Here is a 17,591-nt window from a genome sequence, read left to right as displayed (position 1 = left end):
TTATTTCACAGTGGAAATCTGAGTTCAGGATTTAAAGAGGCAATCACCCCAGTACAGAGACGTGGACGTTTCAATTATTGCTATTAATAAGATGTTGGCATCACAGAGAAAGTGGTGATGAAATATCTTCTTAAACCTTTCAGTCCTCCTATTGACGGTATACTTACTCTATGGCTGGAAATTGAAAGGAAATTCCAAGATCTAGATCCAGCGATGATGAAGAAAGTGTAATATATTTTCAAGACGTGACTGCGTGCAATTTGAAGGGAAACATGCAGTTGGAGGTGCTCCCATGCATGTCCTACCTCTATTCTTTTGGTGGTAAACATTGTGGGTTTGGGAAGAGTTGTTGGAATAACCGGACGAGCGCCTACAGTGCTCATTGCTGAAGGTACCACACTGTGCGTTGGTGGTGTAGGGAGTGAATGTTTAGATTGATGGACCATGTTGAATGTTGAAGGTGCTACCTTCCAGATACAACGGTGAAAAAGAGCACCATTTTCCCTCTCAACTTGATATTGAGAACTCCATAGCACTATACTGAGCAGTGGACATTGTATTGTTGTGAAATAGTTTACAATTTACCTACCCTTGGAACTGCACTGAGTACCTGACCTTGCCCAGAGGGACTCTGACCGGACTCCACCTCAGGATATGCCTCATGTTGGTCGAATTTACGTACACGTTCTTGGGCTTTGGCAGTCCCTCGAGGCCTACAAATTCAAAGAGTCAGGTGATCAAATTGACTTGGAACATAAAAGGTACACACAGAGTATTGTGGCCAATAAGTTGTGCAGCTGAACTGTTTATCTAGTGTTCAATTTTCCTGAGATCCTGAAGGTTCAGCATCTGATTCACTCAATAATCCAGAATGGGAGCAGAGGTCCAGAATGCAAGGGAGAGGGGATGAGCTTGGGATCTGAATTGTGGGCTGGAGCCAGGACTGAGATCCTGGCCATCAAAGGTCAGCAACGTAGGTATGTCTGTTACTGGACACAGAGTACAGAGTCCTTGTATATTCCCTTCTCTCTTCAGACTGTACCAGGTCCACTGAAAAATTAACTGTATCACTGAAGAACAAACACACAAAATGTGTTTGGGTATTAATAGGTGTAACATCCAATTATCCAGCAAATTAACTACACTGGCATCTCCAAAGTCGCAAGGGTGCTGGATTAGAGGTGTTTACCACCTTTATTGAATGAGTGACCATTATTAGGAATGTGGAATGTTATGTTGTGGATAGCCAAGGTCTTAGAGAGGATGTTTTCCTGCTTCCATTTCCATTTTCATCTTGATCTCTCCCCAAGCTCTGTGATCACTCCCAGCTCTGACGCTCAGCACTGCCCCTGGATCTCCCCCTATACCACTGGGCTCCTATACACTGCGGTGTGACTAGCTAACCTGGATCTCCCCCTATACCACTGGGCTCCTATACACTGTGGTGTGACTAGCTAACCTGTTGAAAATGTGAAGGTATTTGATACAGAATTTAAAATTAGATGCAAAACCTTTCCTCATGCAGAAGGCTAAAGATGAGTGGATATTCTTGTCCCACAAGCAGCGTTAGAGAAAAATCAAGACTTAGAAGACCGATATGTCTATCAACTTTCGTTAGCTGAGACAACATATTACAGAGCTTAGGCACCTTAACAACATGGAGATGGAGGTCAGTCGTGGTTTGACTGAATATTGGCCATAAGTATAAGAAGCTATCAAATCATAGGACAGAAGAAAACCCTTTTGGCCCACCAAGTGTTGCCCAGCGCCCTGCAAGTGCAGTCTTTCAGAACTAGCCCGTGGCATTTCTCCCTGAAGCTTTGCAAGTGTTGTCTTTTTATTTCAAATATATTTCCAACTCTATCCTGGAATGTGATGACGTCAGTAATCATTGTTCCGTTACCTTTCCAGCCAGGGAATTTCTGATTCTGTCTACTCACAGAATGAGAAAGTATTTTCCCATTTTATGATTTGTTCTATAACTTACTTTGTTCATTATTGTCTGGTTTTTCAACTCGTCCATTAATGGGAGCAGATTTCCTTTTCTCATTTTCTTTGGACCCCTTTTGACTTTAGATATCTCTACTAAATCACCTAGAATCATTCTCTGCTATAAGGAAAACAATCCCACCCTCTCTTTGTAAACAAAATCCCTTTGTCCTGGCATCAGACATGGAAATTTTTCTGCAACCTCTCCAAGGCCTCCATATCCCTCCTGTAATACATTTAGCAAAAGCGCATACAATGATTGTAGATGAATCATTGTGTCACTGGAGTTCAATATAGTCTCCTTACTTTTGTACAACCGTACAACTCTACTAATCCATTTATACAATAGTTTGGAAATTCTGATTCATCATCTGACTCGCCAAATGCTGATTCCCAATCACCTTCTGACTTACTTGGGCCCCTGTTCCTGTGTGTTAGTGGACCCTGGTTCCTGCAGTCCCTCTAATATATCAGAGCTCCATCTCCCACACTTCCTCTGACACGTAACACCCTCTTTCCTGCTCTCCCTCTAACACACCAGGACCACAGTTCCCTCATTCCCACAATTTCAATGCTTCCTCTAACGCACAATTCCCATTCTCCCTTTAAACTCACCAGATTCATTGGGAAATTATACTGCAAAATATGAAAAAAGTAAATGAAAGGTGTATTGTGTCATTAATAACTTCCAATAGCTTGGAAAATCCAGCCACCAGAAGCATGCAGTAAGACAGACAGACAGACATACTTTATTGATCCCGAGGGAAATTGGGTTTCGTTACAGTCACACCAACCAAGAATAGTGTAGAAATATAGCAATATAAAACCATAAATAATTAAATAATATTAAGTAAATTACACCAAGTGGAAATAAGTCCAGGACTAGCCTATTGGCTCAGGGTGTCTGACCCTCCGAGGGAGGAGTTGTAAAGTTCGATGGCCACAGGTAGGAATGACTTCCTATGACACTCAGTGTTGCATCTCAGTGGAATGAGTCTCTGGCTGAATGTACTCCCGTGCCTAACCAATACATTATTGAGTGGATGGGAGACATTGTCCAAGAGGGCATGCAACTTGGACAGCATCCTCTTTTCAGACACCACCGTCAGAGAGTCCAGTTCCACCCCCACAACATCACTGGCCTTACGAATGAGTTTGTTGATTCTGTTAGTGTCTGCTACCCTCAGCCTGCTGCCCCAGCACACAACAGCAAACATGATAGCACTGGCCACCACAGACTCGTAGAACATCCTCAGCATCGTCCGGCAGTTGTTAAAGGACCTCAGTCTCCTCAGGAAGTAGAGACGGCTCTGACCCTTCTTGTAGACAGCCTCAGTGTTCTTTGACCAGTCCAGTTTATTGTCAAGAAGCACAGTCTCTTGTCTCTGCAATCTGCCTCCGTCCACAAGTAATCACAAACCTACTCCTATATTCTCTTTCGACGTCCTCTCTGATCTTCCTATGTTTTGTCAGATTCTCAGTCTATCCCCATGATCATAAATCCAGTTTTGCTACTATCTCTTTTGTCATCCAGGAAATTCTAGCTTTACATTTCCCTCTACTGGGACGGTATCAAGACTACAACAGCATTTTCCTGCTAACTTTTTATTTCAAGTTACTGCACTGAAATTGACAACCTTCTAATTAAGTATTTTCCCTTTTATTTCTTATTTATTGAAATGCAGCCCTTCGAGCTCTGCCATCCAGCAACCCCATAGTTTAACCCGAGCCTAATCACAGGACAATTTACAATCACCATTTAACATACAAACCAGTACATCTTTGGACTGTAGGAGGAAACTGGAGCACCCGGAGGAAACACACACAGTCGTACCCGGAGAACGTACAAACTCCTCACAGACAGCGGCAGAAATTAAAGCTGGGTCACTAGTACTGTAAAATGTTGTGCTAACCATAATGCCACCATGCTTTTAGCCTTTCTATAGCTAATCCACTCTTTAAGATGCTTGTTAATGAATTTAAGTTCAAGGGGTCCCATAAGATAAATAAATATGTTTCAGCTAAAAATAAGTACAAGACAAATTGCTAGTGATGTGGGAAGTTGTGCATTTGGTAAGGGGAATCAAAAAGAAAGAGAATATCAAGCATAGCACAGTCCCCATCAGCCTACAGTGATGTGCCAAACTAGTAACCAAGTGTCCGCCTCAACTAATCTCTTCTGCCTACACTATATCCATATTTCCATTCCATGCATTTTCATTCCCAATCTTAGAGGCTCTTGAATGCCTCTATTGGATTATCCTCCACCACCACTCCAAGCAGTGTATTCCAGGGTGAACACCCTTTCTCTGCATAAGGGAAATCGACCTTTAACTTTAACTGCATGCTTTCATTGGAACCCAAGAAAAAAATGTACTGGCTATCTATCTATGCTCCTCAATATCTTATATCCTCTATCAGGTCTTCCCTCAGCTTCCAGCACTCCAGAGAAAACAACCCAAGTTTGTTCAGCCTCTCCTTATAGCACATGACTGCTAATAGAGGCAACACCTTGGGAAACCTCTTCTACACCCTCTCCAAAGCCTTGATATCCTTCCAGGGGTGACCAGAACTGGATATCATGCTCCAGATGTGGCCTAACTGGAGCCTTATAAAGCTGCAACATAACTTCCAGACTTTTAAACCCAATGTTTTGACTAATAAAGGCTAACACATCATACACCTTTTTTACCACCCTATCAACCAGTGTAGCCTTCAAGGAGCTACAGACTTGGACCCCAAGTTCCTCTTGAGTATCAGCACTGTCAAGGGTCTCGTCATTAACAATGTACTGTCTGTCTACATTTCCTCTTCCAAAGTGCAATGCTTCACAGTTGGTTAAGCTCCATCTGCCATTCCCCTGCCCACATCTGCAACTGGTCACTGTATTCTTTCCAGTCTTCTACAGTATCTATAACACTAACAATCTTTGTATCATCAGCAAATTTACTAACCCCCCTCTACTTTTTCATCCAGATCTGGGGTCCCAATAAGGATTCCTGCAAAACACCATGGGATACTGATCTGCAGCCAGAATGTCACATCGACCACCACCCTCTGCCTCCTATGCTCCACACAGACTCATGCAGCCTGTTCCTAATTGGGGCAATTCCTATTGCTCGTAAGTTGGTTATTCAGTTTTGGGTAGCAGGAGCAATTACTTGGATGGAGAAACAGGAGATATAGAAAGTGGTACCTGTTGAGACTTTCTGTTCAGTTTCAGCTAGCAGGAGCCTAAAGGAGGCACGGTTGTAAATTGTTAGTTTAAATTGACTGTATAATTAGGCAGCTGGCAAAGGCCAATAAAAAGAAGTATAGTATAAGCAGAGTGGCCAGAGTGGGAGCAGACAGGGTTACAGTTGGAAAGTTGAGGCTTTGGCAAGAAGACACAAGAGCTAAGAGAGTGTCTGGTTAGCGTCACTTTTTTCTTTATTATTGTATAGGTAAAGCAGCGGGAATGGAAACCTGTGCAGTGATGTGTTCCACTTGCACAATGTAGGAAGTCAGGGCGATCTCCCGTGTCCTTACGGATCACTTTAGGAGCTGGAGCTTGATGACTTATGGATCATTAGAGAGAAAGAGCACTGAATGAAAAGATTTACAAGGAGGCCGTTGCTCCTAAGTTTCAGGACTTGTAACTGAGTGACCTTCAAGAGAAAAGTTTGGCCATTCCCCTCAATAACAATCATATCATTTGGGGTACTCTTGGGGGGTGACAACTCAGCAGAGGGGTGCCACAGCAGTCAGGTCCCTGGCACTGAGGCTAATCCTATGGTCCAGAAGGAAGGTCGGGATAAGAGACAAGCAGTAGTGATAGGGGACTCACTGGTTATGCAGACAGATGGGAAATTCTGTGGATGCCACTAAGACTCCCAGATGGTATGTTGCCTCCCAGGTGCCAGGGTCAGAGAAATCTCTGATGGGGTCCATAACACTCCTAAGGAGGAAGGTCAGCAGGCAGGTTGTGATCCACATTGGAACCAATGACATTGGCAGGAAGTGTGAAGAGATCTGGCAAAGTGAATTCATGGGTTTAGGTGCTGAGTTAAAGGATGGGACCTCCAGGGTGGCGATCTCAGGATTGTTACCCATGCCACGTGCTAGTGAGGCTAAAAAAACAAGATAATGCAGTTTAACATGTGGCTAAGGGAATGGTGCAGGCGGTGAGGGAGGGGGGGGAGTTCTTCAGATTTTTGGATCATTGGGCTTTCTTCCATGGAAGATGAGAACTGTACAAGTAGAACTGTTTGCACCTGAACTGGAAGGGACTGATAACCTTGTGCAAAAGATTGCCAGTGCTGCTCAGCAGGTTTTCAACGAGGGTGGCGGGGGTAGAAACCTAAGTAGCAGGTCAGCAAGTCGAGTGGCTGTGGGAAAGTAAATATTAATCCACTTGCAAGGAAAGAAACTGAATGGCTGAGCACGGTGGGGCTAATGTTCTGAATTGTGTGTATTTCAATGCAAGGAATATTGTAGACAAGGAAATATAATGTTGTAGACATTAGTGAGACTCGGTTGCAGGAAGGGCAGGACAAGCAGAGCAATGTTCCAGGCTCTGTTGTTTCAGACATGATAGCGGGGAGGTATTAAAGGGGGAAGGGTTGTATTCGACATCAGAGAAAATGTCATGCAATACTCAGGGAGGCTATACTGGATAGCTCTTCTTCTGAGGAAATATGGTGGAACTGTGGAATAAGGAAGGGATGACCATTTTAATGGGGTTACTTTATAGACCTCCCAATAGTCAGCGGGATTTAGAGGAGCAAATTTGTAGGGAGATAGCAGACCGTTGCAAGCGAAATAAAATTATAATAGTAGACAACTTCAACTTTCTGCATTTTGACTGGGGCTCCCACACTATAAAAGAACCGTGTGGGATAGAGTTTGTCAAACGTGTTCAGAAAAATTGCCCTTAATTCATATATAGAGGTCTCAACTCGAGCGAATGTGACACTTGGTCTCCTATTAGGGAACGATACAGGGCAGCTGACAGGGAAACACTTTGGAACTAGTGATCTTAATTTCACTAGTTTCAAGGTAACTATGGAGAAGAGTAGGTGTGCTCCTCAGGTTCAGATTTTAAATTGGAGAAAGGGCAATTTCCGTGGCATCAGAAGGGATCTGGCCGATGTGGATTTGGATAGGTTGTTTTCTAGCAGAGGCATTCCTTGTAAGTGTGAGGCATTCAAAAGTGAAATATTGAGAGTACAGAACTTGGATGTTCCAATTAGAATAACAGGTTTAGGGAACCTTGTTTTTTGAGGAGTATTGAGACCTTGGTCAAGAAGAAGAAGGAGGTGCATATCGGGTACAGGTAGTTGGAATCAAATATGGTGTTTGAGGTGTATAAGAGATGCAAGGAGACACCTAGAAAAAAGAAGAAATCAGGAGGACTAAAACAGCACAAGAAGTTTCTCTGGCGACAAGGTGAAAGCGAAGGTAAGGACTTCTGTAGATCCGCAAAGGACAAAAGGATAGCTGGGACAGAATTGGTCCTTTTGAACATCAGCGTGATCATCTATGCATGGAGCTTAGAAAGGTGGGGAGATTTTAATTTTGCATCTGTATTTACTTGGAAGAAGGGTGCAGCATCTATAGAACTGTAGCAAAAAATCAGTGAGGTCATGGATCATATGCAGATTACAGAAGAGGAGGTGCTTGCTGTCATGTGGCAAATTAGGATGGATCCGTCCCCAAGGTTTCCCCTCAGACCTTGCATAAGGAGGCTAGTGCAAACATTGCAGGGGCCTAGTAGAGGTATTTAAACACCCTTAGCTATGGGCAAGGTGCCAGAGCACTGGAGAATAACAAATGTTATTTTGTTACGCAAGGAAGGCGCTAAGAATAAGCCAGAGAGTTACAGGCTGTTGGTCCTGGTGTCACGTGTGTAAATTATTGGAAGGTATTCTAAGGGAGAATATTTGTAAGTATTTAGATCAATATTTAGATTAGGGATAGTCAACATATCTTTGTGAATGGTAGGTCGGGTCTAACCAACCTTAGCAATTTTTGAGAAGGTTATGAGGCAGGTTAATGAAAGAAAGCAATGGATGTTGTCCACATAGGCTTTAGCAAGGCCTTTGACTACACGAGAAGCTGGAAGAGAAGGTTAAATCACGTGGCATTCAGGATAAAATTGTAAATTGGATTCAGCATTAACTTATTGGGAGAAGTTCGAAAGCAGTAGTAGATGGTTATCTTTCTGTCTGGAAGTTTGTGGTGTACTGCAGAGACTGGGTCTGTTGTTTTTTTATCATCTACATTCCAAATCAGATTCAGGTTTAATATCATTGGTATATATTGTAAAATTTGCTATTCTGCAGCAGCAGTACATTGTAATACACAATAATAAAAACTACAAATTACAAAAACTATATATAAAAAATCAAATTAAATAAGTAATACAAAAAGAGAGTGTAAAAATTCAAGGTAATGTTCCATGGGTTCATTGTCTATTCAGAAATCTGATGGCAGAGGGGAAGAAGCTGTTCCTGAAACATTCAGTGTGTGTCTTCAGCCCGAAACATCAACTGTTTACTCTTTCCATTGATGCTACATAGCCTGCTGAGTTCCTCCACTATTTTTCTGTGGTGCTCAACAAAGTGATCTCCCAATCTCTGATAGATCTCACTGGAGTGAAGGTCACACTAGGAGCACTGGATACAATAGACGACTACAAAAGACTCAGAGGTCAAGTGTCACCTTACCTAGAAGGACTGGAGCCCTGAATGGTGGTAAGGGAGGAGGTATAGGGGCAAGTGTAGCACTTGTCATATTTGCAGGAATGTGCCAGGAGGGAGACCAGTTGTGGGGGGGGGGGGAGAATAGGTAGACAAGGGAGTCATAAAGAGAAGATTCAATGGAAAGTAGAGAGCAGGGGAATAGATTTTGGTTTCCTTCATGACTAAATTTGTCACTTCTCTCAACATCCAAGATTCTCTTATCTTTCCATCCCGTGCTTCCTTCTGATGGGAACATGCAGTACCCATACTGTACTATGCGCAGTTGGTCTTTAAACACCCTCTACAAGTCAGCTGTGGACTTGCCCATAAACAACTCTCCCCAGATGCTGCCTAATACTCTCAGAACCTTTTCCTGCTGCAATTTAATACTCTCCCGCAAGGGCCATACTTATCCACAGTATGTGGTGTGACCATGCCTGGAGTATTGTGCATTGTTTTGTCTTTGTTACCTAAAAAAGATGTTTGCTACCAAAGATGGAGTGCAGTGCAGATTCACTAGACTGGCTCTTGGGGTGGACATACAAGGAGAAATTGTGTAGATAAGCTCTTTATTCACTCAAGTTGAGGAAATTCTGAAACTGACAATTTTTTTAACAGATCTACAGAGAGCATGTGCCATCAGGCTCAAGGACTGCAGTCCCACTGTCTTCAGAGTTTTGAACAGAATTTTCATACACTAAAAGATAAACTCTTGATCTCCATCTGCCTCAGTGTGGCTCTTCTGCTTCTTTTCTTCGCCTGCTCTGTGCTTCTTCTTAAAATGCAATGCCATATTCTACATTCTGTTTTAATTTTCTACTATCTTGCTATACGTATGTAAGGCACAATCTATCAGCATGGCATACAAATGAAAGCTTTTCACTATATCTTGGTGCATGGAACAACAATAAGCCAATACTTATACCAGGTCTCGACAAGTTGTGTGCAGAGAGGTTTCTTCTAGCTGAGGAGTCTGGAACAGGGGTCACAATCTAGAGTAAGGCTCTTCGGGACTGAGATGAGGACAAATGTCTTCTTGCAGAGTGTGGTGAATACTTGGATGTGAGGATCATGCAGTTAATGGTTCCTTAATGGAAGGTCTTGATGAATGATGAGGAAGTCTTGTTGCGTTAAATTGTCATTACTCCTAAAGCCATTAGACTCTTCTCTTGAACTAAAGAGGATAACTACACTCATCTATCAAGTTCCCACAACAAATTATCTTGCTTGAAGGACTCTTTATCTTGTTACTTATTGCTATTTATTTATATTTGCATATGCACATTCTATGCTCTTGCTCTTTCATTGATCCTATTTACAGTTACTGTTCTATAGATTTGCTGAATATTTCTGCAGGACACAGAACCTTAGTGTTTTATGTGGTGACATTTATGTACTCAGAGAATAAATTTTGCTTTAAACTTTGAACTTTATTACGTTACATTGTCTTCATTTAGATCCCTAGTAAATTCATGTTCAGTTATAGATCATATTGTCTTTGTCAAATGTGATAACCTAGCCTGGTCCAGGCAATTCCTTACCTTGTGGGAGACTACTAGATGTTAACTGGGCTTCCTTTACAGAATGGGAAGACAACTCATTCAAACTCAATTCCACTCCCACTCACAAGGAGGTTCTGCAAATATTACTCAGAGCAAAATGATGTGGTAATCATGACCTTTTTCTTCTCTTCCCACCCTAGCCTAGAGAAGTGAAACTGATTTCAGTGTATATCACCACCAACCCCAGCTGTGAGTTGCTTTGCAACTTTAGACGAGCTATTCATTCTAGAACCTTCCAAGCCTGCAGGGCTCATATCCACTCCAGACTCTTGGGTATACAGACATCCAAATTATTACTTAAAGAACATTCGTCTTTAGGAGAATTATGATATTGAGGTTGTGACTCAAGCTACTGTTTAGAGTTGTAGATGAACATTAATTTGAGTGTCTCATGAAATACATTTGTTCTATATGCAGATTTAAAAAGGAAAGATGTTAACTTGCCAATATCTATAATACCGGCTTCATAACCTTGAAAACCATTACCAAGGATGCAACTGGATGAGGTCCCATCCATAGCAAATTGAGCCATCAACAACTGTCAGACTGCCGAGAAAGGAAAAGATAGTCTTAAAGTGATTAACTACCCATGTGAGGAACAGAGAAGGTGAAGATGTTAAAGGGTTCTGACTGAAGATTTGGGAGAATGTTAGAAGATGGTCAAGGTGGATCAGTAATGAATAGTGACATTTTCAGCTCTGACTCAAGTTGCTAGGGGTAAATTCCAACGAAGAGAAAAGGGGCCAGGATCTAGGCATGTGTGTCACCAGCAAAGCCAGCAATTATTGCGCATCTATAATTATCTGTGAGATCAGCCATATTAAACTACTTTCCTGAATTGCCACATTCCTTCTGGTTAAGATACGGTGCTAGAAGGTAGGGAGTTCCTGGATTTAGACCAAGTAACAATGAAAAATTGCTCATACATTTCCAAACAACACACACAAAATGCTGACGAAGGGTCTCGGCCCAAAACGTCGACAGTGCTTCTCCTTGTAGATGCTGCCTGGCCTGCTGTGTTCCACCAGCATTTTGCGTGTGTTTGACTATCCGACATCTACAGATTTCCTCGTGTTTGCTCATACATTTCCAAATCAGGTTGGCACGCAACTTAAAGAGGAACCTGCAGGTGATGGTGTTCCCCTGCACCTGCTCATTTTGTCCACTTCATGAAAATTAATTCCTTTCTTTTAGATTGAATGTCATTGACTCTTGTGGAATCTCAGCTGGTTGTATTTTATCACTTTTCTGTTTCTTGATTGTCCTCTGTTACATTTCGACTGCACATTCCAATAATGTCCCTGTCACTGGTACTAAGTTATTCTGTCTTCAGTTCTAGGTCCAATTCTATTACCTTTTTTCATACACAGGAACAATGTTCATTCGCTGTCCATTGACTAACCTTGCTATTTATTCTACAAAGTTTTGAGTAACTAAATTATTTTTGCTCCAGTCTCCTTCCCAGTTTCCTTCAGTATATGTAGGTTCAGACAACTTGGATTCAAATTTCTTCCTCTTTTAATTGGTATTGGTTTATTATTGTCACATGTACAAGATGAAGTGAAATGCTTATCTTGCATACTAATCATACAGATCAAATCATTGCACAGTGCACTGAGCTAGAATATGGTAAAAATGGATAATAAAGTGAAACCAACTACCAAAAGATTGCAGTGCAGGTAAATGATAAAGCACAAGATCATAACAAGACTGTGAGGCCAAATGTCCATCTTTTTATACAACAGGTCCTTTCAAGAGTCTGAGCACAATGGAATAGAAACTTCCCTTGAGCCCGACGGTACATTCTATCAGGCTTTTGTATCTTCTGCCCGATGGGAGGGGTGACAAGAGAGCTGGGTGGGGTCTTTGATTATGCTGGCTGCTTTACTGAGAAGGGGAGTCTGCTTCCTGAGATCTGCTGAGCTGTGTCCGCAGCTCTTTGTGGTTTCTTATGGTTGCACGCCAAGCTATTACCAAATCATTATGCACCCAGACAGAATGCTTTCTATGGCACATCAATAAAATTGGTAAGCCGACAAAAGCATGCCAAATTTCTTTAGCCTCCTGAGGAAGTTGGAGATGTTGGTAGCTTTTGTGGCTGTGATTTCAATGTGGTTGGACCCGGCCAGCCTGCTGGTGATGTTCACACCTAAGAACTTGAAATTTTCAACCCTCTTAACACTGACACCATTGATATAGACAGGAGCATATGCACTGCCCCCTTTCTGAAGTCAATTCCCAGCTCTTTTGTTGACAATGAGGTAAAGGCAGATGTGATGACAATGTCACTGAACACTCTAACTCCTCCCTGTGCCCCGAATCATTTGTTCAGATATGCCCCACTACAGTGGAATCATCTGCAAACTTGAAGATGGCATTGGAGTAGATCCTACCTTGCACTCATGAGTGTATAGAGAGTAGAGCAGGAGTCTGAGAATGCAGTGTTGTGGAGCACTAGTATTTAGAATAATCATGCCAGAGGTGTTGTTGCCTATGATAGTGGTCTGTTACACATTCTAATTGTGCAACTATGTCAATAATTTACCCTCTGTCCCACCCAGAGTAATATTAATTTTGAGACTATTTCATTATCTTCTTCGCTGTAAATTGAAGCAAAGAAATCAGTCCCTACTTTTGATGGCGAAGCTTCAACCACAGCGGCTTAGAGAAGTTATTGTCTTTTGTAAATGTATTTTTTTACAATCGCAAGACCCTACTGGACATTAAGAACATTCAGTACTGCAGGTCCACCTCATTAAACCTGAATGAGCTGGTCATGCTTCTTCCTGCATCAGAGGAGTGTTGGAGAGACGGTTTTTTGAAGGCAGTGTGCAGTCTAACCATGAGTGATCATATTAGTCACTTTTCTCGTGATCACACGACCCTGTTGGACATTGTTAATATGGAATTGTTGCAAGTCCAATTCACTGATGTATTGGTAGATGACAGGAGAGCTGTGTGGCCTCTGTTGCAGCGAGGACTGGGCCTGAAGCACGATGTTGCCTGTTTGCAACCACACAGGAGAGAGGTGTTGGAGTTGGAGCACTCCACTGAGTCAGTGTGGCGTGACCTCCAAGCTGGAGTTGGTGCTGCCACTCCCTCCCCCTCAGTGTTCCTCAACAGAAGACAAGCTGTACTGTGTTCAGTACAATCTGCAGATTGCTGTGATCTTCATGCACTCGGTCTTGCCCTGGAATAATGCTATTTCATTTGGCTGTAACCATGGGTATTCATGTATGGTTTGTTGGCCAGTAAGAGCTAAAATGGAAGCAGACAGACGAACTATCTTTGCTCTTGCCATCAGGTCGAAGTTATTAGTGAGGTGTTTTTTGATTGAATATAAAATGCAAGTTTGTGAATGATGTGGTCTGTGTCTGCCCTGAGTGACTTGAGCTGATTACTGGTTTGGTAACTGACTTAGAACAAAGAGCCATAAGTTACCAGTTGTCACTTGCAGAGGAAGGTCAATAAATGGATGCTGGCTTGGACCAGAGCCAATAGATCAGATGATCATAGCCAATAACACTGAAATGCAACATTTGACCTGGTAAGGACTGAAATTGAAACCAGTGCAAAAGTAGCGATAATTCTCTCAGAGACCCACCATCACAGATATGGAGGATCCCACGGACACACGGAGATCAGAGTGGGACCATGAGGAACACATGGCTAGTACAGACTCCTTTTACTGGTACAACCTTTCCTGTTTAACTGTTCATGGAGGATCAGTAGGTGTACACACAGGTACTAGGTTGTCTAAATTTATGTGAGACAATTAAGGGTCTTGTTGGTAATTACGAATTCTCTCTGTGCCTCTCTGGTCATTATTACTAATGGGTAACAGGTTGAATGACAATTAAACTTGAACTTGATAACTCGTTATCATTTTCTTTGAGGTTATCTTGCTTATGCTTAACTGATCATATTCCAACTTTAACTTTCTTTGTATTCCTGTAGTTATAATTTTTTGAATTCCTTTTGTTTTTATATTCCTTTATAACATATTCTTAATATTCCTCTTTGCCTTCCATTTCTTTAGGATCTAGGTAAATCTAAGTGTTGTTTTCATTAGAATCTACCATCTGTTTATAAGGACGACACTATAATTAGTTGCCTTGCTTGAGGCTTTTAGTAAAGAGCAATTCTATTAAGCTCTATTGATTAACCTCATAATTTTCCCATTTCTTTTCTACTGTTAAGATTATCTAGGCTTTCTCCATTTAATACCACCCTTGTTTCTTTGTGATTTGCTCATTTCTAATCAATTACCTGCCTTTACTGGACTTAATGTCAATCTTAATCCTAATCTTGAGCCTTACAATGTTGTGAGCAATAATTCTAAGATCACCAACCCTTGTCCCATCTGTTCTGTTCTTCTTGGACTTCTTATAGAGGCTGAGAGAAAAACATCCATATAAATAGAAAAATTTTATTCTTCCCCTGCCACATAGTTAACACTTATTAAAACGCCCTGTGATTATTATTTTGATCCTGATCACTTCTTCTGATAATTTGTGATTTATTTGATTTAAGTCAAATTTATAGGGATTCTCGAGATGGGACTCTGTAGTTTGTCCGCTTGCATGCAGGAGCTGGGTTGAAGAGCTGTCTGTAGGTGTACTTCACTTTGCTTTCCACAAATTATTGTTCTGCTCTTTTTCATTTTTACCTGAACAAATGTTGTCTTGTTTTCTAATGTATCACTGCCTTTCTCCTTGTTTTTAGTTGTTATTTTAATTTAATTTAATGCTTTATGAATTTCTCCGCTCTGTGGTCATTAGTGTTATTCACAGTTCTTTCTTTAGATTGTGTTTTATTCTTTGCTCTTGATCCATTATATTTTGCTAACTTTCTGCAGTTCTCTTCTCTATTCCATTAGTTTAAAGTTGTCTCTACAGCCTCAAATGATCCTCCATGTCCCCCATCTTGATGACAACACTGTTCTGGCATGGTACATCTCTGTTACAATTCACTCCTGTCCCTGTATCAGAGTTAGTTCCACTAAATGCAACAGTCATTCCTTTAACTTGAAGATATTCTTGTAATACTTTCTGTGCCAAAGGTTAATAGCTTCTGATACCACTTTGGAAAATAATTCACACAATCCTCACATAGCAGGGAGGGAATGCTGCAATGAGAGGTGTCATCTTACACGTGCAATATTTCAGGCGGCTATAAAAAGTCCCACATTGCTATTATAAACACAAGAGATTCCAACATTATTCAGCAATTCATTCCTCATAATTACTGTTAAAGACACTTTATCTCTTCATTTTCATGTTGCTGTGCCTGGGAGCTTGCTCTACACAAACTAGCTGGCACTTTTCCTCCACCACACGGTGACAATGCATCATTGATTATAAAATGCTTTCAGATGCAGCAAGATTGCCGTATCAGAGAGAAATGAGAGCCTGTTGTATTCCATTTCTGATGGAGTCGCGGCCTTCTCCCAACATGCCAGATGCAGCAATCTGACCTGAAGGCTCCCAGATTTACAGAATAGACCAAACTACTGAATCAGAAAAAACAAAAGGAGGAGGTGTGTATTTCATGATAAACTCTTGATGGTGCTCCAGTGTGGTAGTCTTGTTGAACTTGTGTTCACCCAACTTGGAACATCCCATGGTCAAACAGCATCTATTCAATTCTCATCTGTGATCCTGACCACAGCCAGTGACCCACTATAATCAAGCCCTGCATGATGCCGTCTCCAAACAAGAAAAAGTCCATCCCAACGCATTTCAAATCACAGAGTCTTCAAATAGACTTGTTTGAAGAAAATCCTGCCCAGTTACTATCAGTATATAACTTGTAGCATCAGAGATTCCAACACACTAGATCACTGCTATACTAAAGATGTGGAGTGCCTTGCCCAGACTGCATTTTGGGAAATCTGATCACCTGACTGTCCTTCTCCTACCTGCATACAGGCAGAGACTAAAGAGCAAAGCCCCAGAGATTAGAACAACAAAGAGGTGGTCTCAAGAGGCAGAGGAGCAACTACAGGATTGCTTCGAGTCAGTGGACTGAGCCGTATTCAAGTACTCCTCTGTGGATCTGAATGAATACACCATGGTTGTAATACACTTGATTAAAACAGCTGTAGATGAGTGTGTCCCCACAAAATCATTCAGTCTTCCCCAGTCAGATGCCCTGAATGAACCATGAGATCCACAATCTGCTGAGGGCCAGATCAGAGGCATTCGAGTCAGCTAACCAAGAAAGTTACAGGAGGTCCAGGTACAATCTACAGAAAGTGTGCTCATAGGTGAAATGGCAATTCCGGACCAAACTTGAATCAACAAAGGCTGCTCGACAGTTGTGGCAGGGCTTGAATACTATCACCTCTTATAAAGTTATATCAAGTGACATAGGTGACAACAGGGTTTCGTTCCAGATGAGCTCAATGCCTTCTATACTCACTTTGACTGTCAAAACATGGAGGAACCATCAGGAACTCCCACATTCCCCAAGGATCATAAGATTTCACTCTCTGAAGTTGATATGCCAGCAGCCTTCAGGAGGGTGAATCCACGAAAAGCATCTGGCCCAGATGATACCTGGCCGAGTACTGAAGACCTGTGCTGATCTTCTGGCTGAAATGTTCACTGAGATCTTTAACCTCTCACTTCAGCAGTGTGTGGTACCCACCTGCTTCAGACAGGCTTCAGTTATACCAGGGCCCAAGAACAGCTTGGTGACCTACCACAACAACTGTCACCTAATGGCACTTACATCCACAGTGATGAAATGTTTGAGAGGTTAGCGATGAAACATTCCTGCCTGATCAGCTCCAAGGTGCCTATGGAGCAACAGGTCCACAGTGACACCATCTCATTGGCTCTTTACTCAACGCTGGAACATCTGGACAGCAAAGATTCATAGATCACGATGCTCTTTATTAACTACATCTCAGCATTCAATATTATCATTCCCTCAAACCTAATCAATAAGCTCCAAGACCTCCTTTGACAAGCATCTATGTGCAGTGGAGAGTATATTGACTGGCTACATCACAGCCTGGTATGGAAACACCAATGCCCTTGAATGGAATATCCTACAACATGTAATGGATATGCCCCAGCCCATCTCAAGAGAATCACTCCCAACAACTGAGCACATCTACTTGAAACGCTGTCGCAAGAGAACAGCAGTCATCATCAGGAAGCTGAACGCAGGACATACTTTCCTCTCACTGCTGCCATTGGGAGAAGGTACAGGAGCCTCCAGACTCACCAGGTTCAGGAACAGTTACTACCACTCAACCATTAGGCCCTTGAACCAAATGATGACATATATGTCCTTCGATAATACTTTA

The 17,591-nt window shown here is 41.9% G+C and overlaps 1 protein-coding gene across 3 annotated transcripts in view; it reads right to left on the bottom strand.

The window, feature by feature from the left end:
* LOC140723612 (interleukin-20 receptor subunit beta-like) overlaps positions 1 to 17,591 on the bottom strand; it is an 81,070-nt gene that overhangs the window by 45,493 nt on the left and 17,986 nt on the right. For 2 of the 3 annotated variants that reach the window (XM_073038187.1, XM_073038193.1), the window contains exon 2: positions 590 to 713. The exons of the other annotated variant lie outside the window; for it this stretch is intronic. In XM_073038187.1, the coding sequence (XP_072894288.1) occupies positions 590 to 713 (124 nt within the window). The remainder of the gene's footprint in view (positions 1 to 589; positions 714 to 17,591) is intronic. 3 annotated transcript variants of the gene reach the window in all.

The sequence above is a fragment of the Hemitrygon akajei genome, chromosome 3 (assembly GCF_048418815.1).
Source record: "Hemitrygon akajei chromosome 3, sHemAka1.3, whole genome shotgun sequence".
NCBI lineage: Eukaryota > Metazoa > Chordata > Chondrichthyes > Myliobatiformes > Dasyatidae > Hemitrygon > Hemitrygon akajei.
The sequence above is the reverse complement of the archived record's forward strand: the minus strand, read 5'-3'. Positions and strand labels throughout refer to the sequence as shown.